Here is a 23,394-nt window from a genome sequence, read left to right on the forward strand (position 1 = left end):
GACTCACGACTTGCAGAAACGCAGCAACGCAGCAACGCAGAGGAGGCGCAATGAGCAACCGCGGGGATTTAGGCATAGACATGCACCTGCACCGAGTTGCAAAGAAAATTCTCAGTTCTGTGCCTGTAAATTGTGACTACGAGATAGAATACACGAGAGTTGGGATTTGGCTGTCTGCGTGTGGAGAGCACGCACTTAAGGCAGCCACGTATTGACGATTCACGATTTGTGATTCACGATTGCGCGCTCGTGAGGTGTTGCGGATGTAGCCAGCTCGGTTGGTGCTGCGCCAGACGCATCGGCGCTTGGATTCGCGATCGATACCAACACCACCATCATCCGCACCCAACTTGCATCGCTCCGATTGAGTATACCGCGCGATCGCGATCGTGCGCCCCCCCCCCCCCCCCAGCCAAAACTTGGACATTAGCTTCGCAGCCATGGTTTCGACAAAAACTTGCACAGCATCCGTGTTGGCTCTCACGCTCGTTGCATGCGTCGACGCAAGCCTGCACAGACGAGACGGATCGACAATCACGGTCCAAACCACCCAGTTCAACCCTGCGATCCAGAACCAAGGCGGAACCACCAACGCTGCGGGAACGTTCAACGTCTCTCCGCTGGCCACTTCAACGTCGTATCAGTTCCAAACGCTGCAGCAGACGTCGACCTTTCAACTGGGTCCGGTCAACATTCAAGCTGCCAACCCGGCAAATGCTGGTTCGGGCGGAACCATTGACTCTGGCTCTGGATCTGGATCTGGATCTGGATCCAGTGCAAACGGGGACGTTGGTGGTGGAACCATTGTTGTTACGGCAACGGCACCGACGAGCACGGTGAACCAGATTTCGAGTGCAGCAGCGGGTACGAGTTCGACAGGCGTCGCCACGGCGAGTAACGGATTGCCCAGCTTGGCGCTCGGTGCTTCGAGTAGTGGTGGCATGCGCGCACGCGCAATGGTCAACGAAAAAGGCGTTTGGAGCGCATCACTCGCCATGCTCGTCACGGCGATGTGCGCAGCGTTTGTGGTCGTCTAGTCGAAACATATCGGTCGCACCCATCGCCGTTCACGCTGTCAGATACCCGCTCCACCCAGAAGACACATACACTCGTGACTCCAGTGCAACGCCACATCTTGTCTCAATCTCACTCACCGCCTTGCCCTTGGTGCTTCGTTTCGGAATTTACCCATACTCTCTTGCTTCTTTTGCGCACTTGATACTTTAACAGCATACACAAATCGTGCATGCTCCACGCTCTACGCTCTATGCGCCCCCGTCGTTGGATCTCTACGTTTTGTCTTTCACCTTGCGTCGCGTCTCACGTTCTTCGTTGTCAAGCGTGTCTGTCAGAATGCTCGGCTGACGCATACCAATGAGCGCACGATCAACTGGCACATGAAAGACGAAGCGAAGAGGGCAGATAGTCTATGAGTACAAGAAATGGTCGGGATCAAAACGGTGCGTCGTGAGCCAACTTAGACTTCTTTGTCGCTGTCTGGCGGACTGGGTAGACTCTTGGTGGGGTCGTTGATGTAGCTCGTCAACGTGGAGTCGGGGATGTCGTTCCAGCCTTTGGTGGGCGCAGGTGGATACACTGGTTGGTGTAGCCGTGCTGGCGCGGCGTGTGCCGAAGGCTGTTGCGCCGCAAAGGCGTACGCACTCGTCGACGGCGCGAATGGATGCGGTCGGTTGTGCAGTGCATCGGTCCATCCACTCGCTCCACTGGCTGTGCTGGCTGTGCTGGCCGAAGTGAGCGGGAGTATCGCGTGGTTGCCAACGCCCTGTTGACGCTCGACCTTTTTATCGCCCTTGTCAACGTCGTCCTTGGTCTTACTATCGTTGTACATCCACAAGCCGTAGAAGGTGAGGCCGATGCCGAACCACTGGAGGCGCGTGACTGATTGTCGGAACCAGAGGATAGCCAGCACGATCACAAACACCCTCTTGAGCAACGACGCGATCGAATACGTGACGGGCGAGACCATGGACAGCACGTTGAACGCCAGGATGTTTTGCGCAAAGTGCACAAGTCCGTTGCAGAGCAGCCAGGACAAGACGAATGTGCGCCTATCGTATGGATACGCCTCTGACGCATTCCAGCTCGGCCGGAAGAGCAAGCTGGAGCCATCGTAGTACAGCGCCATCGGGATCATCAGCACGATCGAACAGCCGGACGAGTAAAAGAGAATATTGATCTTGTCCATTTTTTCGCCCTCGGATCTTTCGCCTTTGCGCAAGAGCTTTTTCGAGTAGATGTTCTGTGCGACAAAGACCAGCGTAGACGCGAGGGCGGCTGCGAATCCGACCATGTCGTCAGCATTGAAAGCGAAGCCTGTACACGCCATCATGACGCCTGCTGTCAAGGGAAACAGCGACATGTACGTCTTGGACGAGTAGCTGACGTTGAACAGGTACGTGTAGCTGAGAACGGTGAACAACGGACTGAGCGCTTTGATCGTGTGTACCGTGGAGACCGGAACGCGCGCGATGGCAAGCGACGAGAGCGCCTGTCCGACCACATTGAAAAACGCCAACTGCCCCACTTCAGCCACACGTGACAACGACGGCGGCACCAATCGTGTCAGCGCTCGATGGCCAAGCATGCGCCGAGACGCGCAGATGGCACAGCAAACGTTGACAAAGCCAAAATGGATCAACGTCAGCGTCACCGGATAAGGGAAAGCCGGCGGTCGCACTTGCGGTAGACCGCTATCCACGTGATTGCGACCCTTGGAGAGCAGCGCTTTGGACGTGTTGGACGAGAGCGAGGACGAAATGTACCATGCCAGGCAGCCGAGCACGAAGAGCACCGTGGAACGCGAAGGAGGCGCAACCGCTTTGTCGAACAACTGAGTGTGTATATGGTCGACATTCGAGCCGTGGCGTTTGAACAAACGAGGACGATCCAAACTGCGTCTCGGCTTGTCGTTGGACCTCGATGACGATGTGGGCAATGACGATCGCGAGCCAGCGGAAAGCTGCGAAATCGCTTCGAACGCGCGCGATCTTACGCTCGAAAGTGCCGCATTCATCCCAGCCTTTCAAACCGCCCGAGTCTGCGCTCTCGATCCCAAGAGTGAGACGTGATGGTGGGCAGTGGTGAGAAGGTGACTGTGCGACGTGCGCAGCAAACGACAGTTGGATTCACTTTTCAGAATAACTTTAAAGCAGTCCCGAGTGTGTTTTTGGTATTCATCAAGCCTAAGACGTGAGTCGTGAGTGAGAACGTGGACTTGTGTGTCGCTCGAGTTTTTCCCTCACGACTGGCTCGCGGTTGTCCACGCGGAGAAAAGCTGGAAAACCCTAGATTGACCCTGGATCGTCCATCTTGCGTCCAACCTTGACAATATTAATTCGTGATTCACAGACTGGATTCACAGACTGCCAGAGTGGCTCCTCCCACCCAAAGTTGACGATCGACAACTCGACTGAAAATAACCTACACATAGATTCTCCGATATCGTGTAATCACGATTCGTGATTCTGATTTAACTTGGGGATTGATGTTCGCCGAGAGAGAGGCCCGCGAGAGGAGAGCTAACAGACTCGAGTGCATGGTGACACGGGGAGGTAGGTGCACATACACGATTTGTGATTTCGTTCGCATCGCAGCTACACTCACAGACTACCTGCAACTGCATTTTGCTCGCGGCTGTGCATCAACCGCATTTTTTGTGAATATGCGGCTTGACCGAGGCAGTTGTGTGTTTCTGTGATTCGTGATTCGTGATTCGTGATTTGTGTCTGTGTCAGCTTGGCTCTGTTATCGGACTGGATGCCGCTGTGCACACACACATGCACGATGCTTGGTGGCAAGTACAGTAACTGGGTGGCGAGCGTGTCTCTAGCTGTCCCCACCGCCGAGGAAATGGATTGCATCGTGGATCGCACACTCGTCCGGCGTCCCCGCACCGCTGCTGCCAGCCCAAATCACGTACTGTATCACGAATCGTGAATGCTTGTGGGCCCTGTGTGGAACGCGGAGTTGGACGTAGCAAATTATCGGGCCAATCGTGAATCGTAAATCGTCGAATCAGTGATTTCTGCGGCGGTGCCAAAAGCGTTGCGACGTGGAAGCTCGTGGGCTCAAAAGCCACCTCACATCCTCCTCGACTAGACTTCCAACGCTTACACCCTGCGACCGTCCTCCGTTCCCTACATTGCGTCGTGATACACCACGCTCGATCTGTAATCTGCACCACATAGATGAACTCTGGCGCGAGCAGCAAGCGTGGTTAGGCGTACAACCAAAATGGCCACCGCAACGTCTCACAACAAGAAATCCTCGGCGGTCAAACGCATCCTCTCGGAAGCACGAGAGCTAGGCTGTGACTCTTCCGATCTGTACACGGCTGCGCCTTTGGAAGATAACATCTTTGAATGGCACTTTACGTTGCGTGGGCCTGCCAACACGGAATTCGCCGATGGCCTCTATCATGGTCGCATCCTGCTACCCGCCGAGTATCCAATGCGACCACCCAACCTGATGTTGCTAACACCCAACGGGCGGTGGGAGTTGAACAAGAAGATCTGCCTCACATTTACCGGCTTCCACGAAGAGATGTGGCAGCCGGCATGGGGGATAAGAACTGCATTGTTGGGCCTGCAGACGTTCATGACGGCCAAAGCAGAGGCAGCGGTGGGCATCGGCAGTTTGGATTATCCGGTCGAGGCGAGAAAGAGGATGGCAAGCGAGTCGAGGAGGTGGAGGTGTGACATTTGCGAAAAATCGACGCTCGAGATGCTGCCGGACGCTGACGAGCAAGGTCGAGAGAAGAGGCAGGAAGCACTGCCAGAGGGGCTACAGGTCCAACTGAATGCGCCATCACACAAACCGTCGTCGGCGTCATCCGACACGACGCAATCGGATCCCATCCCGACACGGGCTTCTTCCGACCAAGCTTGCGAGCCAACAATGTCTACAGCTGCTCCTACCGCTGCTGCTCCAACATCACAACTCCACTACAGACCACCTGCAACAACTGCCGCTCCAACGCCCACAACCTCGTCTACGTCTTCAGCCGCTCCGACTCCATCCGTAATCCGCGTCTCGGCAATAGAGCAGAAACTATCCGTGATCGACAACTGCATCAAGGCGCTCGGCATCCTCGTCGCCCTTCTCATCGTCAAACGTCTCATCTAAGCCGCCACTCGCATCTCATTCGTCTCGTTTCGCATATCTTTGTTCCCGGTCCCTGCATCTTGTTCGCTCAGTGCCGCTCCTTGCAATCAGCCTCTTTGTGCGCTCAATCGAGATCATGTGTGTTTGTTGACGGCTTACAGTTTTCAAGACCCAGCTCGACGCTGCACAAAATCGTAAAAGCTACGAGGTAGGAAGCCTACCCTTGCTCCCGAGCCACCGCTGTCTTGCACCTCTTCGTAGATCTCTTGTTCGCTCAAGCAGCGCATCTCGACCTGATCGAACGGCGATCGGAAAGTGACGCGGTACACGGGATGATGCACCTGGCCAACGGCTGCGGTCGGGTTGGGCGTATTTGCACCTGCACCTGCACTAATCTGCTCCGTCGGCGTGGCTTGGATGCTTCGGGACAGGATGGTCTGGCGAATGAAGGAAAGGATCTGATCGCCAAAGCCAAGCCCATCTTTAGGCTCCCATACAGACTGTTGGCGGATCACCGGTTTGCCCGTATGATCGAAGCGCCCAGCGATGGGTTGACCGGCTCGAACCATACGTGGGATGCGAAGCGTCTCGAAGTCCTGGTGCGTTGTCAGGATCCCGTGGTGGTCTCGGAAGCCTACGACAATCTTGCCGATGCCTAGCAGGTAGCTTTGCAGAAAGAACTTGAGCAGCTTCTTTTCAAATCGCTCTTGATCTAGCGCCGCTTTGGATGGATTGTGCTGAGCCCAAGTCATTTGCATCGACGTCTTGAGCTCCACCAGTTCTTCACGGCCTGTCTTTGGGTTGCGTTCTACAGCGTCCACCTCTCCTCCAATCACCAGCCGGTTGTTACCCAGCTTGGTTTTTACCACTTGACACCACTGCACGTTGGTATTGACATCTCCAGACCAGCCTGCAGGGTGAGGCAGGGAGGATTCCTTGCTGGGAATCGGCCGGAAAGGCTCTCGTGTCTGCAATTCAGTGTCGACGGTGCAGTAGCTTTCGAACGAGTACCCATAGTAGCCCATCCGCAGCATCTTGGGATCGTCTTCCTTGTTCTGCTTTTGCGCCCTGGCTGATTTGCACGTGTATTCTTCCAGATACAGCGTATCATCCAACATCATAGCGTTGAGCTCGAGAGGATCCGAAAAACGTGCTTCGGCAGTCTGCTCGTACGCTGTGCAGATCTTGGTGATGATACCTCTCCACGTTACCACGTCAGCTTTTCTTCGCTCCTGATCCACTTGATCGCGCTCTTCATCTGAAACAGCCGCCTCTGTACGGTGCTGAAGCGCAGCGACAAGCGCGTCCAGATGCTCCGGCACGTCTTGGTCACGTCGAACGAACCGTTCCAGACCGTAGTTGAGATCGGCGCCGAACACGGCACGCGCACCATGTTGACGCGGATGGCGTTGGTTGTACGGTGGTGGGCCTCGATAGAATCGTTTGCAACGATCGTCGTGCCACTGTTTTCGGTGCTCATCGAACGAGAAAGAACACAAAGGTACCGGTTGTTGGAAGGATGGTGATGCTGAGAAGGGAGAGCCGGAAGCGCTAACGCACGCACGAGGATGCCTCAGCGTTGCTATGATGCGCTCGTCCGAGATGTCGTTGGTATTGGAAGAGACTGTTGCTGCTCGTTTAAGAGGGAGCTGCTCATACGAGTCACTGAGCGCACGTTTATCTGGCATCCTGGTAGCGATACCGGCGCACTGTCTGAGCCCACGAGAGTGTGGGATTCAGCAGCACGCGAATGCAGATGCTTTCATCGACGGCAAAGCACCTTTGGACCAAAGTCAAGGCTTTGATGACCGGGCCAAAATGTAGACTGTAAAGTTGCCGAAACGTTTGTTCCGGAAAGGCTTCAGAGGTTCGGTGTAGATGGAGGAAGGAACAGCAGACCATCACGACGCGCCCTCGATCCGATTGATTCACGATTTCGTGTCACTTTTTTTGGACACTGTTTATCTCTCCACTTTTTTTGTTATCCGTTTCTTCCATTCTCACAGATGTGAATGAATCACATCACATGCTCGGCACTGAACCTAGAAAAAATCACCAAGTTGAGCGCAGGTGCAAAGTGGTCGGCGTATGAAATCACCAAAAAGGAACCACGAAATTCTTTTACGAACGATGTGAATCGTGAATATAAGTTGGGCATGCGAGTTCAGACACAGGCTTTTGCACTCAAGAATAACCACAAATGTCACGCCTGTAATTCACGATTCACGATGCATGATGGGTGATTCACGATTCGTGATTGGTTTTGCAAGATGGCAAGCACGAATCAGTGCAGCCTTTTGGCCATTTGCAGGCCGCTATACGAGAAGCCGCACTTTTCATAGAAGGCTGTTCGGTAGCAGCGAAGGATTTGCGATTCGACAGCCAAGTTGGAATTCACGAATCGTGAATCGTTTGATCGCGATCGCAAGTCAGTATACTGTTCAAGGTGCAACAAGGAAATGTGTTCACGATTCTCGGTGCTCGATCTAAACTTACGTTTCTTCTCGTCGCTACAGTTGAGGATGATATTACTGCATCCCTTCGAGATTCCGATCGCCTTGACCGTCTCGACCACGATCTTTCCTAGTCCTTTGCTATGCAAACGTGTGTCGACAACAATGTCCTCAACATGGCCCACCTTGGTCAACCCACGAAAGAATTTGAGCTCGACGACAACGGTGCCCATGGCTACGATTCTATCCGTTTGCTTTGATACAATCACAATGGGGAAATAGGTACCTTTGGCTGCTACCATGGCGTCAAACCGTGCTTTCCACGCAGCTTGCCCCAGGTCGGGCGTCTCAACCAGACACTCGAGCACCTTGTTGAATCCACGGTTGTAGTCGCTCGATGCTAAAGCGCGCATCGTATACCCTTCCGGAAGTGCTGAGAAGCATTCTTGTGGGATGTCCTCGGTGGGGAAGGCTAGCTCCATCGTGTATGTCTGCTGTGCGGACGGCATGCTTGAAATCGACTTTGAAGATGGAACTGATGTCGCTGCTAATGCTGCTGCTGCTGCTGATGTTGATGATGATGATGGTGATGGTGGTAGTGGTGGTAGTAGCAAGACTGTGGCCGGTGGGGATAATCGCGCCGCGATTCAAGCGAGTATTGGTCGTTCGTAGAGCGAGCTTGTCTCAATCCTATACTAGGCAACCGGCCCGTTGGTACGCTGACCCTTTAGCTTCCATCGGTCCGCTCCCAAGACCGCTTCACAGGGTCCAAAACTTGCCGCACAGTTCAACACTTACGTGTTATAATCACGAATCGTGAATGCACGACAGCGTCGTCCCTGCGTTTTGCTAACTTACAGTATTTCTTGGATTCATGATTGTCTGCGAGTCACACCCACGCACAGACGATGCTCCATGACAAGCACAAGCGGGCCAACACTCGTAGACTTGACCATCAAATCGCACCAGCTGACCGCGCCGAGCCGGGTCGGACACAGCTCGGCTATCTCTCCCCATGTATGTTCCATCGGTCCGACGTCGGCGACCATTTCGTGATTTCCATAATGGCCGATAACAAACGCGAACTCATGTAACTTATCAGTTCTGAATGCTGCTCTCATGCTTCACGAATCACGAATCGTGCGGCGTGGTCCAACAATTCTTTCGTAAGAAGAAAAAATACTGGGCAAATCGTGAAACTGTGAAGATGGGCGCGATGCTGCGCGCTTCTGGCTGCTGAATAGAGAGAGCATGCATGCATTTGTTTTAGAAGAGATCGCGTGAGTAGTAACTTAGGGTTAGACGCTTCTATCGCTTGCAATCGTGAATCATGAATCCTCAGTCGACAACCCTGAAAGCCTGAAACCAAATCGGCGTCAAACGGCTTTCAGAGATCCTGTGCAGCCGTCGGTCAGCCAGCTCCGTGATGCACCGTACCAACCAATCTCGAATCTCGCATGGCGATTCATTCGCCCCCCCGCAATGCTTCGCCCATTCCTACCTTGCTGTGTGACTCCTGTCACTAACCCCCGGTTCGCCTATCTTATCTTGTCTGTGGGCATCGTTGCCCAACAGAGCAGACGGTGCAGCACGATGCAGGCAGATACGTATGAAATGCGTCTGAGAGACGACATATGTGCTGGTCTGTGACAGCATGTGCCCAAATGTGGTTAAAAGCAAGCCTCTCCTCGTTCCCGCTTCCAAATCCTCCTACACATTCAAGTTCAAGACCTCCACCATACCTCCTTCCCTGCCTTGCCCGCACTCGACTTTCAAGGCCCTTGCTCTTACGTGGACCCTGCTCCTTGTCCCTCACCACGCATTGTTATTTTGGCGCTCCTGTTGCTCCTCGATTTCAAATACGCAACTATGCTGGTCGACAAGAACGAGGTGGCTCGCATCGATGTGGACACTCGCGAGAAGCTCATCCACAAGTTTGGCGACCGTTTCGAAGAGGTTGTCGAGCGCAGCGCGCGTAGCACAATGTGGCAAACCAACTCATCTATTGGTGAGACTTTCCGACGATGGCCAATGTCGGTCACCTGGTCCATCCTCTTCTCTCTAGCCATAGTGCAAATAGGGTTTGATTCCTCTATTCTCTCGTCATTTTTTGCTCAACCAGCGTTTACCGAGAAGTTTGGCGAATGTAAAGTGGCAGTAGATGGTTCCAAGGATTGCGAGATCTCTGCGCCATGGCAGCAGGGTTTGACTAATGGAGCTTGGATTGGAGGCATTGTTGGTCTCCAACTCGCCGGTAGCATTGCTGAGCGAATTGGTCACCTTCGTCTTATGATGATCAGCACCACGCTTATGCTAGCCTTTGTCTTCATTCCGTTTTTTGCCACCAGTCTTCCCGTCTTCCTCGTCGGTCAGATCTTTATGGGCATCCCTTGGGGCGGATTCCAATCGCTTGCTTCCGCCTACGCTTCTGAAATCTGCCCCGTTTCCCTTCGACCACTTCTGACGACCTACGTCAACCTGTGCTGGGTGTTTGGACAGTTGCTCGCCGCTGGTGTACTTCGTGGAACCGTAGGGCGTTCAGATGTCTGGGCTTGGAAGATCCCTTACGCGGTTCAGTTCTTTTGGCCTTTCCCAGTGTTTATTACTTGCATCTTTGCGCCCGAATCGCCGTGGTGGTTGACTCGACACGGTAAACACGATCAGGCGAACAAGTCGCTCGACAGGCTGCTCAACAAGCAAGGGTTGTCGGCTTCGGAAGCGCAAGAACTCGTCAAGGACTACCAAGCCATGATTCAATACACGGAGGCCATGGAGCAGATCAACGAAAACGAACAGACCAACCAAAAGACGAACCGCTACATCGACTGCTTCAAGGGCGTCGATTTGCGCCGTACCGAGATCGCCTGCTGGGCGTGGCTGATTCAGATCACGTCTGGTGCGCCACTTCAAGGATTTTCCACCTACTTTTTCAGTCAAGCGGGCCTTTCGACAGTCAACGCCTTCAACATGTCGATGGCCATGTATGCGCTCGGTGCGGTGGGAACGATCAGCTCTTGGTTCTTGGTCAACCGCGTGGGCCGTCGACAGATGTATCTCTGGGGATTGGGCGCTATGTTTACAACCATGCTCATCACCGGTATCCTCGGATTTGTTCGTCAGACCTCCGCTGTCTCGTGGGCTGTAGGCGCTATGCTGCTGCTCTGCACGTTTTTCTACGATCTCACTATCGGACCAATCTGCTTTGCCATCATCGCCGAGGTCTCTTCGACCAGGCTCAGGAGCAAGACGATTGTATTGGCGTGCAACACGTACAACGTTGCATTGATTGTGGCCAACGTTCTTCAACCTTACATGCTCAACTCGGACGAATGGAACTGGGGTCCCAAGACGGGGCTCTTCTGGGCTGGCACGGCGGCGGTATCAATGGTGTGGACCTACTTCCGCTTGCCCGAGCTTGCCAACAGGTACGTTTGCCAACACGCGATTAGACTGACACTGTCAAATCCTACACGTATGATTGGAGGATCGTGGATACATACAGTTTTGCTGTGGGCGCAAACTGACTTTTCCTTTATTCCTCATTTGATCTTTTTTTGTTTTGTTTTTGTTTTTTGTTTTTTGTTTTTTTGTTGCAATTCGCCTCGTCACACAGGACTTATGGAGAGCTCGACGTACTTTTCGCTGCCAAGGTTCCGGCACGCAAGTTTGCCAGCACCACCATCGATCAGTTCCGTACCATCGAGCAAGAAGCGGCTTCGGTGGATGTAGAAAAGTCGAGCGTTTCCGAAAAGTACACGACTGAAGACGAGCAGATTGCGCTGGCTGCTTTGTCCAAGTGAGGCCACGTGCATGGTGCATGCAGCTCACACGTTACCACGGAGAAGAGATGTCCGAGGCTAACGCGCCTATCTCGTCCAATCGCCAATCACTGAATCGTGAACCGCCAATCGCTTTCGGTTTCAGATTGCGAAACATTCACGAGTCATACTTGTCCCGCGCCTCGCTTGCTTTGTATACCGTGCTAGCCCACTTTCCTGGACCTCTTGCTTGTAATCGCTATGATGTAAACGAGTCTGTTTTGAATTGTCACGACCTTTCTCATGATGCAGTTGTTATGGACCTAGACCAGTGATCAAGGGTGGAAGCACCATTCGTGAGTTGCACGACGGGGTGAAGATACCGGACCGAGCTCGGTGGACGCTTTTTAAATGCCATGTTATCGCTTGTCTGGAGCGCAGGAGCCGCGGTATCTTATACTAACCCCTCACTGTATGTCTCACGGTATGCGGCAGCACGGTATGCGGCAGCATCACATGACTGAAAAGCTAGCTTAGACAGGAAAGAGAAGCGTGGATTCAGTGCATACAAGGCCGACCCACATGGCATAAGAGAGAAAGTTAGGAGCGGTCTTTGTTTGCCGAGGTTGTCTCAGAAGAATCACGAATCATGAAGCGCGAATCTGTGAATGAACACGCGACAACGACCAACGTGCAACACACACTCATGACTCACACACCACCGAAGTGAGCACGCAGCCTCGTGACTGTGAGGGCCAAATCATGAATCTGTGTGAACGTTGGCGAACCGAACCACACTCTTGGTGTGCTTCTCTTTCTTGGCTACACTTCCGTGTCGAGAACATGTGTGGGGATGACCAATCAAGAAGCAGAGTATCTACTTTTGGCGTATCTGCTGCTTGCTGTGAGGCTTGATCGGCTCTTCTAGCTTTTGGTCGCCGAGCAGCAGCCGGTGCGCGATCTCGTCCGATTCGAATGGCTTCCCCTCTCTCATGGACAGGGTGGACCCTTGGCAAGGCCAGCAGAGTGTTTTGTTTCATGCAACTCCATCGTTATCGTTCCCACTGACCATCCTAGTGCAGTCCTTCGTCCCTCATTCGGCAAGCAATGAGTGCATCAACCATGGTCTCGAGCACGTCGCATTCGACGACGTCTACATCTGCACCGTCTGCCACCTCGATCACCAATCAATCTGCATCGGCGACAAACGCAACCTCTTCGTCCGAAAAGAGCAACGAGGACGACAAAGAGAAACCCAAGCGCTCCCAAACCTGCTTCCGATGTCGTCAGAGCAAAGTCAAGTGCGTCTTCGAACTCAACGCAACCTCGTGTCGAAGATGCCTCCGAATCGGCTTCAACTGCGAGCTGCAGGGCCGGAAGGAACCGCTCAGCTGGCAGACGAGGGTCCAACATCAGCTGGCTGCGCTCGAGGGCTCGCTCCAAACTTTCATAGACAGGCAGATGGGTAGCAGCTCTTCAGCTCTGAATGCTCACAACAACAAGCGTAGCAGCTTTCCTAGGTCGCACCACTCGCCCGGCGGTATCATCAGCAACGATCTTGCTTCGAATTCTGAGAAACGCAGGCGCACGAACATCGCAAATGTTCCTAGAGCATCCAATGATGTACAGCACATGGGATACGGAAGCGATTCGCATCCGCATGCTGCACAGAGCCCCATCTATGCCGACGTCAACAGCACTTCTACCTCGACCTACCCTTCGACCACGCAATTCTCACCGCGCGATGCCCAGCAACACCAGCATCACCAGAATCACCAGAATCACCAGCATCTGACGCATGCAGCAAGCAGCAACGCGCTCCTCGGATCCTTGGTCACCTCGACAAGCAGTGCAGCATACGCCAGTCCGCCAAGGTCCAGAATGGGCGAGGTGGGTGGCATGGATGCTGCGGGTCAGCCTGCACTACCTGCTACAGGGTCGTTGCAAGGCGATCACGCGCTGCCCGATGAGGACGGCGTACCGACAAGCGGCGAGCGCGGTGCATTCCACACCCAAGACGAGCACGACCACGCATCGCGTCCGCTCTCGGCGATTCAAAAGCTCAGGATGAGCGTCTTGGATCGCAAAAAGGAACTCTTGCGCTCCGGCGAACGCGTGTTCCCCAACCTCTACCGAATGGCCACGCCGGACGTCGGCAGCAAAGATCCCAGACCCAACGTGATCAAGCAGGATCTCGTCTCGCCTTCGGACGCTGTCGTCCTCTTCGACTTCTTTGCCGAGTATCTGGACCAGTACAGCTTCGGCTTCCCCACCTATCAGCCCGACGCCATCATGTCGCCCATGATCTTGAGCTCGGTCGTCTGCATCGCTTCGCTCCACCATGCTCAGCTTAATCGGCTCCATGCGCCGCTCAAAAACGATCTCATCGCTCGGCTCCAGACAGATGACCCGAGCTTCCCCTGCTCCGACGTGTACGAAACGCTCTTTTCATCCTCTGCCTATCGCTCTTCGCACCTGCAGTCCAACTTTCATTTCGAAAAAGAACTCGATCCCGAACTAGGCATCGGTGTCGAAGAGATCGTTGGTGCTAGCCTCTTTGCGTCATGGTTCGGTGGCAAACGCGCCTGGATGGCTTCGCGCCTCGCCAGATGGTGGTCCGCCAAATTCTTACGTCAACAACAACACCCAGCCATGATGACCATGGGCGAAATCATGAGCATCCTTCCACCGCCCAGAGACTTGGGCAAGCAGGATCTGCTGCGAGTCTGGCTCAGCGCCTACATCACCGAGATCCACCAGGCCTGCATGGAGGGCACACCGTCCATTGCCGGCTTCTCTTCGCCCCACGCCGTGTGCGATTCGTTGCAGTACTCCAAAGGCCTCTCACAGCGCACAACTTTGCGCGACCGTGTGCTTATCATCCATTCACGCATCGCTTGCATTCTAAGCAAGGCTTACCACGTCGCCGGTAACGGATCCACGGATTGGCCATACCGAGATAAGCCGACAGCTGCGTCGACAGTGAGTCCATCCAGAAGCTGTCAATCGTGTCGTGATGGATCCACGGCGGTAGACGGTGCATCTGCGGCGGCCAGAGGCGCTGCAACAGCCACGGACGCAGCTTCGTGCCTGCAAGCTGTACTGGGTGCATTCGAAGATCTCGATTCGTGCCAGGAGCAGATGGCGGGTCAACTTGACGCAGATGCGATTGGCGAGTCGGAAAGCATGCTTTATCTGGACCTTTTCTTGGCCAGAGTGCTGATCGCTTCGATCGGTTGTGACTTTCTCGACTCGACGCTATGGGATGGCAGTCTCGGTCAGATCTCGGCTCATACCAGACGAGCCAAAGACGACACTTCTTGCGAGTCGGATCTGCACAGTCTGAGAAGCAGGACGCTCAGGGAGAGCTTGACGCGCGGCTTCGAGGGGGCGCTCAGGTCACTCGAGCTGATCTGTGTGCCCGCAATCACTGGCGGCGTCGATGCAAGCTTAAACGGTAGCAATTGGAACGAGGTTTCGCTCAACGTGCTCGTCTTGCCTCTGTGGTTCCACTGGGCGTTGACCAGGTCGGTACTGTTCTTGATGAATGTGCTCGCCGAGTATCCAGAACGCCTCTTGCCGCGGGATCGATCGAGAAGTATCGAGCTGATCAACGTCTTCCTCGACCTTTACTCGAAGCACATCGGCCATGCAAACTCGGTGCTCAGCCACGCATCGTCCGCTCACCATCCAAGCCTCAACTCTGGCGGCTCAACGTGGTCCCCCTCGGACGACCTGTCGAGTCGCGACGGTCATACTCACAGACATCACCATGCAAACGGCACCAATGCTAGTAACGGCGCGGATCCCACCGGCGCAGGTACGAATCCGGCAAGCACGACAGCTTGGCAGCAGAGTCCTCACGAGGCAATCCAGCATCCTGCAACGCCGCTGCTCGACACGCTCAACCAGTGCCAGACCTGGGCTCGCCACGGAGGCGTTATGTGACAAAAGGGTGGATCACACACAATAGCCATGTTGGAATAATCATTGCTTTCTGCTTTTTCTTGCGATTCGAGGGCTCGAGAGTGTTTTTGACAAAGTTTGAAGGACCGTACCAGAGATTGTGATTGCAGTGGAGCCAGACCGGTCCGGTCGAACTGGCAAGTGAGACTCAAGTCAGGCGCTTCGTGGGCTCGCTCATGTTTCAAGTGGGAGCTTGACCATAAGGGTAAGGAAGTAGGCTAGATGTGAGATAAGCTGCTCGATGTTGCCAGGTGTCGGTATTAGCGCGGCGACCCAAAGATTGCGGGGTACAATATCGACTGAGGGAGCAATACCCCCGGTTCAATGCGTCAACGATGTCTGGCCACGCGGGTCATGCATTGGCAAGATAAGGGCTGACATCAAACAATTAGCAATCGAGGTGGGCACGCTGAAAGACGGTTAGCGGCTTGAACGCCCAAGTCGCGGCGCCGAACAAAACGGCGCCGAGCAAGGTCGTCGGCGACGTCGGACCGAGCTCGGTATGTGTTGGCTTACTTTTCGTGGAGCGGCGAGGTACGTTTATCGTAAAGGGCGCGCGCTCGGTGAGTGTTGGGCTATTTCTAATCCAAGTCGGTTTCTTTCTGGTGGAGATGTGGAAGACTCCTGTCCGGCCTGCCCTTTGGCGCTCCTCGATTGTGTTGTTCGCCTCTCCACACAAGTCGTCGAGTTGACGATCTTCTGCCTGTCGATCGTATGTCGGCCAGTGCTGCCCACGCATTAAAAGCGTTTGTGAAGAAGGACGGCGATAACGCAGATTCCACGGCTACCATTGTCACTACCATCACAGCTTCACCAACACCAACGATACTGATCACAATTGTTACTCGAGCGAGCACGTAAGAAATGTCAATCGGAGAAACTAGTCGACCCGTCACGCTAGCCATCATTGGCGCTGGTCAGCGTGGTAGTGCTTATGCTGCGTAAGTCAACGAAGCACCAGCCATTGAATGACGAACGAAACCTTCAACTGATCGACCTCATCTGACCTTGTGCGGACTATCACAGATATGCGGCAAAGTACCCCGACTTATGCAAAGTGGTTGCAGTGGCGGATCCGTGGAAGTTTCGTCGCGAAAAGATGAGCAAGATGCACAAGTAAGTTCTACACTTCCATGTGGCGTTTGTAGCTATAACTAACCGTAGTCTATCGTCTTGCTTGTCTGCAGTGTACCGAAAGAAAACCAGTATGATGGCTGGAAGAGCTTCTCTGAGGCAGGCAAGATTTGCGACGCTGTCGCGATCTGCACTATGGACGATACGCACGCCGAAGTGGTGAGCGTATTTGCACCGCTTGGATATCACATCCTTTGCGAAAAGTAAGTCCGCTTCGGCAGGGACACAGAGACCAGACCGAGGCGGTGCTAACGAACTTGACGACGACGAATGTTTGCTACTACAACAGGCCAATGGCGAACTCGATCAAGGACTGCGTAACCATGGTCAACAGCGTCCGTGACACGGATCTCATCTTCGGTATTGGCCACGGTATGTGCTCAGCGTCCTCACTTGTTTGTATGGGGCACGGCACTCGATACTCATGCCTGCTTTCAACTCTTTTACCGATCGTTATACACAGTAATGCGTTACTCTCCCTACAACCGCGCAGTCAAAGAGGTGCTCGAGTCGGGCATCCTTGGAGATATCATCAACATCCAGCACATCGAACCCGTAGGATGGCAGCACTTTGCGCATTCGTACGTACGCGGCAACTGGCGAAACGAGGCGACGACGAGCTTCTCTCTGATGGCCAAGTGTTGCCACGATCTGGATATCCTTTCGTACTACATGGGCAAGGATGCTCCCAGGAGGGTCTCGTCGTTTGGCTCGCTAGCACATTTCAAGCCGAGCAAGAAGCCAAAGGAGGCTGGAAACGCCAAGAGATGCACAGACTGCGCATACGAGCGAAAGTGCCCGTACAGCGCCAAGAAGATCTACCTTGAGCCTGTCATGAGTGACGCCGAGGACCCCGAACGTGTAAGTGATCCGACGATCGGCTCGCACGCCCACGTTTCCTTCAGAATGGTCCAATTCAGGGTAAAGGCTGACTTTGGAGGTGTCTCGTGTTATTTCCCAATCGTCCCAAACAGTGGGCGCAACATATCACCGATGTGGTCGACATTGAAAATGTGGGCAAAGCCATCGCAGAGGGACCGTATGGGCTTTGCGTTTACAACGGACAGAACGACGTTGCCGACAACCAAGTGGTCAACATCGAGTTTGAATCAGGCGCTACGGCTAGTATCACCATGGTCGCTTTCTCCGAGGTGGTGTGCAACCGATCTACACGCATCCATGGTACTCGCGGCGAATTGATTGGCAACATGGAGTCGTTCACCGTGTTTGACTTTTCGACGCAGGAAAAGAAGACGGTGACGCCAGAGCACGAAGGAGGAGGTCACGGAGGTGGAGATCTGGGCTTAGCAAGGGCCTTCGTCAAGGCAGTGGCCGACAAGGATGCCAAACATTTGGGCGTGACACCAGAGGACGTGCTAAGGAGTCATCTGATGGTGTTCGCGTCCGAGGCATCTAGAAAGCAGAGCAAGGTGATTGACTATGTCGAGTTTGAGAAGGAGCAAAAGGCCATGTACAGCAAGTGAGTGTAGAGCAGGCGTAAATGACCTTCACCAAGCCAGTTCACGGTTCTTTTTTGTCAGCTTGTAGATTCATGATTGCCGTCGCACAAGCCAAATCTGTCAGTCAGTGAGTGGTGAGTGCAGTGTGCTGTGCTGTAACTGTAATATTGTACGTGATACGTTTTGGATTCAGGGTCCAGAGTTGAGATTGTGAAAAGTGCTTCAGGACTGTGCAACGGTGGGGTAACTCTGGTAGCTTTAGCTCGCTAAAATCAGTACAAAGACCGGTGAAACGGCAATCAAATTCACACGACCCCACACTTGGAAATGCTCAAGTCGGCCTGGCCCCACTCCTTTGACCACTACCATCACCCTGTTTACCTAGCAACAACCACGTTTCAAAATGTCTTCTCTCGGTGGTGGAGGCGGCACGCTAACCAAACCGGATGCGAACCCAAACTTACCACTAGCTGGAATCAAGGTCGTCGAGTTCTCCGGATTGGCGCCCGGCCCGTTTGTTGGAATGGTTCTGGCCGACTTTGGAGCCAACGTGATTCGAATTGACAAGACAGGAACGGGACTCAACCCAGACAGTCTGTGCCGGGGCAAACGCTCGTTTGCAGTTTCTCCCAAAAGTGCTGATGGTCATGCACTCATCACCCAGCTGATTCGATCTGCCGACATTGTCATCGATCCCTTCCGCCCCGGTGTGCTCGAGAGACTGGGTCTGGGACCGCAAGACTTCGACAAGGAAATCAAGAAGGGCCTCATCTTTGCACGCCTGACGGGCTTCCAACGCACGGGACCTTACGCCAATATGGCGGGACACGACATCAACTATATTGCCCTGAGCGGAGTACTCTCGATGCTGGGCAACGCGGGAGGAAAGCCGCAACCTCCTTCCAACCTGCTGGGTGATTTTGCAGGTGGATCAATGATCTGTCTGCTTGGCATATTGCTGGCTTTGGTGGAACGCGTTCGTTCGTCACAGGGACAGATCGTTGAAGCGGATATGGTGACGGGTGCGCGATACGTGTCATCCTTTGTGTTGCTATCCAGCTATCTCTCGCATCCCAGCTGGGGCGCGATCCACAGCGATGGAACCGACCAAACGCGAGGTTGCAACACGCTGGATGGCGGTGCACCATGGTATGGTGTATACGCATGCAAGGACGGCGGATACATGAGCGTCGGTGCAATCGAGCCACAATTCTACAAGGAACTGCTCGACATCCTTCGCAAGGTGCTTCCGCAAGCGCCCCAAGGCACACAGCATCCTTCAGCCAGTACCCAGCATGACAGAGATACGTGGCCCGAATTGCAACGCTACTTTAGCGCATGCTTTGCACAGCTACCTCGATCCGTATGGGAGCGACACTTTATCCGCACGGATGCCTGTACAGTCCCCGTGCTTACTCGAGACGAAGCTGCCCTCTCTGGAGTGTTGCCAGCAGCTTCCGCAGAGAATGTGTCGGATGGCAACCCTGTGATCCCATCTCCTGCGCCGAGATTGACGCGCACACCAGCCAAACCTCCATCAGGAAGTGCAGGTGGAGAGTGGGAAAGCGAAGGCGCCGAAATGCTGCTGACACCGGGCGAACATACCGACGACATCCTTCTCGAGTTGGGCATTAGCGATGCTAACAAGCGCATCGAGCTGTATCGAACCGATGCGATTGATGGTCCTGATCGTCCAGAAGGGCTCACCAAGTCCAAACTGTAGACGAGGCTCAGTTCGGGACAACTCAGATATCACTCAGGACCTCCTCGTTGCGTCCAAGGTTGCTACCACCTCAATCCATCCAGTCTTGGCAATCTTTGCACTTGCTATTGTGCGTGAAGACGAGTGAGCGGTCAGATGTGCTTTGTGTGGAATGGAAGGATTGAGGTGATCTGATGCGATCTGATGCAATGCAATGCAGTGCAGTGCAGTCACGAGTGCAGTGCAATGCGGTGCGCTTACGCTATCGGCAGTGTGTGAGCAAGTCGGTGATGAGCTAACATTGCAGCTCGACGGCCACGGCTTCTGCTCCGAGCCGGCTATCGGTTGTCAGACGCGTGCCCGCGGAGAAAACCGTCTTGTCAAAATATTAGTGACTTAAGTTAGGAACAAGATTCACGATTCACGATTCGCATCGGACTCACACTGGACCCTTTCATGTAGAAAACAACACTCCATAAATCAAGTTGATGTCAGTGATCTTAGTCGAGCTTAGGATCGACAGCTAGTATCGCTGCTCGTTCGGTACACTCCAACCCAAACCAACACCATCATCGTCTCGGCCATGTCAACCTTTTTCGGTCTCAAAGCCAGACCTTATCCTTTGGATCCTTCTCTTCCCGGATCCACTGCATGGGACACCTTGTCAGCGCCTTATCCTGCATATCCAAAGTTTCACACTCTCTTTGGAAAGGTCGTTTCTCCAGCCGTATTCGAAAAAAGCCTCAGTCCGTGGCTCCCGCTGGGGTTTTCACTCGTCTACTACATAGTCGCTCACGCCGCCAATGGCTTCGTCCAGAGGAATGGCAACAGAGACTTCACTAAAGGCTCCGGTCTTCTGCCAACGCTGCTCCGCTTCTTGATCCTTGTTCACAATGCCGCACTTGCTGTGTACAGCGGTTGGACGTGGGCAAGGATGTTTCCCCTTGTCGTTGATTTCTTTCTTCAAGGCTGGAGCGCCGCCGGTTTTCAGGGTGTCAAATTGGCGCTCTGCTCCATGCCCACCAACTTCCCCCAGCTCGGCGTTTACGCCTACATCTTCTACCTTAGCAAGTACTACGAAGTCGTTGACTCGGTCGTCCTGCTACTCAAAGGCAAACGAGTATCAAATCTGCAGTCCTATCACCATGCTGGAGCCATCATCTGCATGTGGGTCGCCTACCGATACCAGAGTCAGCCTGTCTGGGTCTTTTGCGTTTTCAACAGCTTTGTTCATACCTGCATGTACACATACTACTTCTGCGCTGCCATGCGATGGCCCTTTCCACGCGCCGTCAAACGAAACCTCACCACAATGCAGATCGCTCAGATCGCATCCGGCACCTTCCTCACCAACCTCTACCTGCTCATCTCGCTCAACCCTGCGGCGGTCGTCTCAGGGTGCAAGGCTAACCAGGTCTCATCCTGGTACAAGCCCTTGGCTGGTAGTGATCAGACTGTTCTAAGCCACGCCCTCGCTCGCACTGCTTCGTGCGACCCAACCACTTGCATGCAGACCACTGGCGCAGAAATCGCGCTCCATGTCAACACCATGTACATGTTCGTAAGTATCTCGCCATATCCTCAGTCGAACCGTCCAAAGCTACATCTCTTGACCATGCGTTTGCCCTCCTTTCGTCTCTACAACAGCCGCTTCTCGCCCTTTTCTTCAATTTCTTCGTGCGCTCCTACCTTCAAAAGACTCCTTCCACAAATAATGGAGGTGTCAAGAAGGTTGATTCGTGATTCCACTAACTAGATCAGGTAACTTACACGTCGCTGCAGCTCGGAGTAATCGGTGTGAAACTCCGTTGTACACATATTCCTTCGTATGATGGCAGATTCAGCTGTAGCAACCATGAACCACGTCATCAAGGGAGAGGATACCAACCCTGAACCACCTTCAAATCCCCCACCGATGGCTTTGATCCAAATCCAGCTAAAAAGACAGGATGATTAGCTGGGTTAGGGTCCGTAAGTCAGCTACGAAGGCGCTTGTTCTTTCGAACAATGTACCGTCAGCTGGCCTATCAGCAAATCACAAATCTCACACAATCATAGTCACGAGTCGTGAATCACGAATGCTATATCTCATCATGCAACGATAATCATGAATCGTGAAGATCAGCTTGAGGGGGAGGGGTGGGATGTGATTCGTGATTATGTGATCGGCCTCTGCGCTGATCCATGCCCTGGGAGCCTCGCGAGCAAGATTGACAAAGAAGGAGGTGCAGGCGATCTTCTCGGACCCCGCAGGAATTTCACCTATCAGCCTTGCCTGCTACTTCACGTGCTTGAGGTATGATTTCGTGCCTATGTGGCCGGCTCTGCTTCGTGCCGAAACGAACACCTGGCCCAACGAGAAATCGTGAATGCTAGTAAGTTACAGCTCGAAAGTGTTTCCAACTTGCAGCTCATTTACAGCTCTGAGCTTGGGTCCCTTCATGATTCACGATTTGCTGAAAGAGTTCCATGATTGATCCCATTTCTGCATTACCCTCCTGTGATTAACCAGCCGGACAACAGCTTCCTTGCGGTGGTCTGCTGCCACTCTGTTCGCGCCATCGGCAGCGTTTTGAGCCAGATACTTGGCTCAATCGTTGCTGAATGCCACGTTACCCAGGGATCCAGACCACCGTTACAAGCCGGACGACTGCTAATTGTAGGATGGCTCATATGTCTTGGTCATCGCTAGGCCGCTACCGATGCTGGAACAGCGGCTCGATTGTCACAGAAGCTCGTTGCACCTTCGTTGGCGACACCGTGTTCAAGTGCTTTCTGGACTGCAAGCAATTTAGCGCGGTAGAATGTTACCTGTTGGGTCCCATTCGTGATTCACGATTCACGATTCACGATTGTGTGAGTCGCAGAGTGTCGCTATGCCCGTCGGCGTCCACTGTGGCCCTCTTACTGGCCTTTATCGAGTGCATGACTAAGCTAGTTGTGCGCCACCAATGCAATGAAGATTGCTGACCTCGTCAACGGTTTCTAACGTATCTGGCGCCTTGCGTGAGATAACTAATGTTGAATCATGAATCACGAATACCCGCAGTGGCAAAGTCAACATGGTCAGGACTGTCTTTTTGACGGCCAATCACGAATCGTGAATGTTGAGAGCTGAACGACTTGCCTGCTCGGCGATACGCGCGTAACGCTACATCTAAGTTTTTTCAATTCACGATTTTCTGATTTGTGCTATTCACAATTGGCATCACCAGATACTGTATGACAAAACAAAATTTCCCGTACAAGAAATTCGACATAAGCTAAATAAAGCTTGGACCATGGTGTGTTGTATAAAATCGTGAATACATGCATTCATTCGTGATTATTGTTTAGCTCCAATACCAGGTCTTAAGTCTTGTGTATGATCTCCTATGCGACTGGCTGACGGAGAGGATGGTCGTCCTCAGAACCACCCTAGAAGCCACCTGCGATGGGTGGTTGCTGCGAGAAGCCATCTAGGAGCTGCCTATGTTCAATATTCGCGGTGAATCCTTAGCGGGCGCTGGATGATCGAAGTCTCCCTTTCCTTAGAGAGGCGAGTTGGGACTGAGTAGGGTCGAGAATGGTTTGGGATGTATTTGGATAGTGTGAATTGGACGAGGGACTAACTACAAAGTGTGAGCGTTCCCTCTGTATTTATGTACATGAGTCGACTGGAGTATCCTACATGAGCTTCTCCCTATACGTCAGCTCCTCATACAACTGACTAGCTGTGGCCACAACTGGCCAGATGCATGAGTCTGTTCTACCTCAGGTTCTTCCACTTGGTACGAGTCTGTAGCCAACGGCGTGTT

At 53.4% G+C, this 23,394-nt stretch overlaps 10 protein-coding genes across 10 annotated transcripts; 7 read left to right on the plus strand and 3 right to left on the minus strand.

Moving 5' to 3' along the window:
- Positions 1–440: 440 nt before the first annotated feature.
- UMAG_05953 (uncharacterized protein) lies at positions 441–1,037 on the plus strand (the record flags this gene model as incomplete). Its single annotated transcript, XM_011393981.1, has 1 exon — positions 441–1,037. The coding sequence occupies one exon, from the start codon at positions 441–443 to the stop codon at positions 1,035–1,037; it is 597 nt and encodes a 198-aa protein (XP_011392283.1).
- Positions 1,038–1,477: 440 nt separating this feature from the next.
- Positions 1,478–3,034, minus strand: UMAG_05954 (uncharacterized protein; the record flags this gene model as incomplete). Its single annotated transcript, XM_011393982.1, has 1 exon — positions 1,478–3,034. One exon carries the CDS (start codon positions 3,032–3,034, stop codon positions 1,478–1,480), a length of 1,557 nt encoding a protein of 518 aa, XP_011392284.1.
- A 1,220-nt stretch (positions 3,035–4,254) lies between these two features.
- Positions 4,255–5,145, plus strand: UMAG_10862 (putative E2 ubiquitin-conjugating enzyme; the record flags this gene model as incomplete). The annotated part of the gene is made up of 1 exon (XM_011393999.1): positions 4,255–5,145. One exon carries the CDS (start codon positions 4,255–4,257, stop codon positions 5,143–5,145), a length of 891 nt encoding a protein of 296 aa, XP_011392301.1.
- Positions 5,146–5,288: 143 nt separating this feature from the next.
- On the minus strand, positions 5,289–6,812 carry UMAG_10863 (uncharacterized protein; the record flags this gene model as incomplete). The annotated part of the gene is made up of 1 exon (XM_011394000.1): positions 5,289–6,812. The coding sequence occupies one exon, from the start codon at positions 6,810–6,812 to the stop codon at positions 5,289–5,291; it is 1,524 nt and encodes a 507-aa protein (XP_011392302.1).
- A 596-nt stretch (positions 6,813–7,408) lies between these two features.
- On the minus strand, positions 7,409–8,086 carry UMAG_10864 (uncharacterized protein; the record flags this gene model as incomplete). The annotated part of the gene is made up of 2 exons (XM_011394001.1): positions 7,409–7,470; positions 7,621–8,086. The coding sequence occupies 2 exons, from the start codon at positions 8,084–8,086 to the stop codon at positions 7,409–7,411; spliced, it is 528 nt and encodes a 175-aa protein (XP_011392303.1).
- Positions 8,087–9,446: 1,360 nt separating this feature from the next.
- On the plus strand, positions 9,447–11,377 carry UMAG_05958 (putative maltose permease (MalP); the record flags this gene model as incomplete). The annotated part of the gene is made up of 2 exons (XM_011393983.1): positions 9,447–11,002; positions 11,191–11,377. The coding sequence occupies 2 exons, from the start codon at positions 9,447–9,449 to the stop codon at positions 11,375–11,377; spliced, it is 1,743 nt and encodes a 580-aa protein (XP_011392285.1).
- A 1,080-nt stretch (positions 11,378–12,457) lies between these two features.
- On the plus strand, positions 12,458–15,283 carry UMAG_05959 (uncharacterized protein; the record flags this gene model as incomplete). The annotated part of the gene is made up of 1 exon (XM_011393984.1): positions 12,458–15,283. One exon carries the CDS (start codon positions 12,458–12,460, stop codon positions 15,281–15,283), a length of 2,826 nt encoding a protein of 941 aa, XP_011392286.1.
- An 882-nt stretch (positions 15,284–16,165) lies between these two features.
- UMAG_05960 (uncharacterized protein) lies at positions 16,166–17,919 on the plus strand (the record flags this gene model as incomplete). The annotated part of the gene is made up of 6 exons (XM_011393985.1): positions 16,166–16,242; positions 16,328–16,417; positions 16,489–16,638; positions 16,725–16,807; positions 16,899–17,296; positions 17,410–17,919. The coding sequence occupies 6 exons, from the start codon at positions 16,166–16,168 to the stop codon at positions 17,917–17,919; spliced, it is 1,308 nt and encodes a 435-aa protein (XP_011392287.1).
- A 379-nt stretch (positions 17,920–18,298) lies between these two features.
- UMAG_05961 (putative alpha-methylacyl-coa racemase) lies at positions 18,299–19,618 on the plus strand (the record flags this gene model as incomplete). The annotated part of the gene is made up of 1 exon (XM_011393986.1): positions 18,299–19,618. One exon carries the CDS (start codon positions 18,299–18,301, stop codon positions 19,616–19,618), a length of 1,320 nt encoding a protein of 439 aa, XP_011392288.1.
- A 562-nt stretch (positions 19,619–20,180) lies between these two features.
- UMAG_10865 (uncharacterized protein) lies at positions 20,181–21,340 on the plus strand (the record flags this gene model as incomplete). The annotated part of the gene is made up of 2 exons (XM_011394002.1): positions 20,181–21,158; positions 21,245–21,340. The coding sequence occupies 2 exons, from the start codon at positions 20,181–20,183 to the stop codon at positions 21,338–21,340; spliced, it is 1,074 nt and encodes a 357-aa protein (XP_011392304.1).
- Positions 21,341–23,394: the final 2,054 nt, after the last annotated feature.

This window comes from Mycosarcoma maydis, chromosome 20 (assembly GCF_000328475.2).
Source record: "Mycosarcoma maydis chromosome 20, whole genome shotgun sequence".
Classification (NCBI taxonomy): Eukaryota; Fungi; Basidiomycota; class Ustilaginomycetes; order Ustilaginales; genus Mycosarcoma; species Mycosarcoma maydis.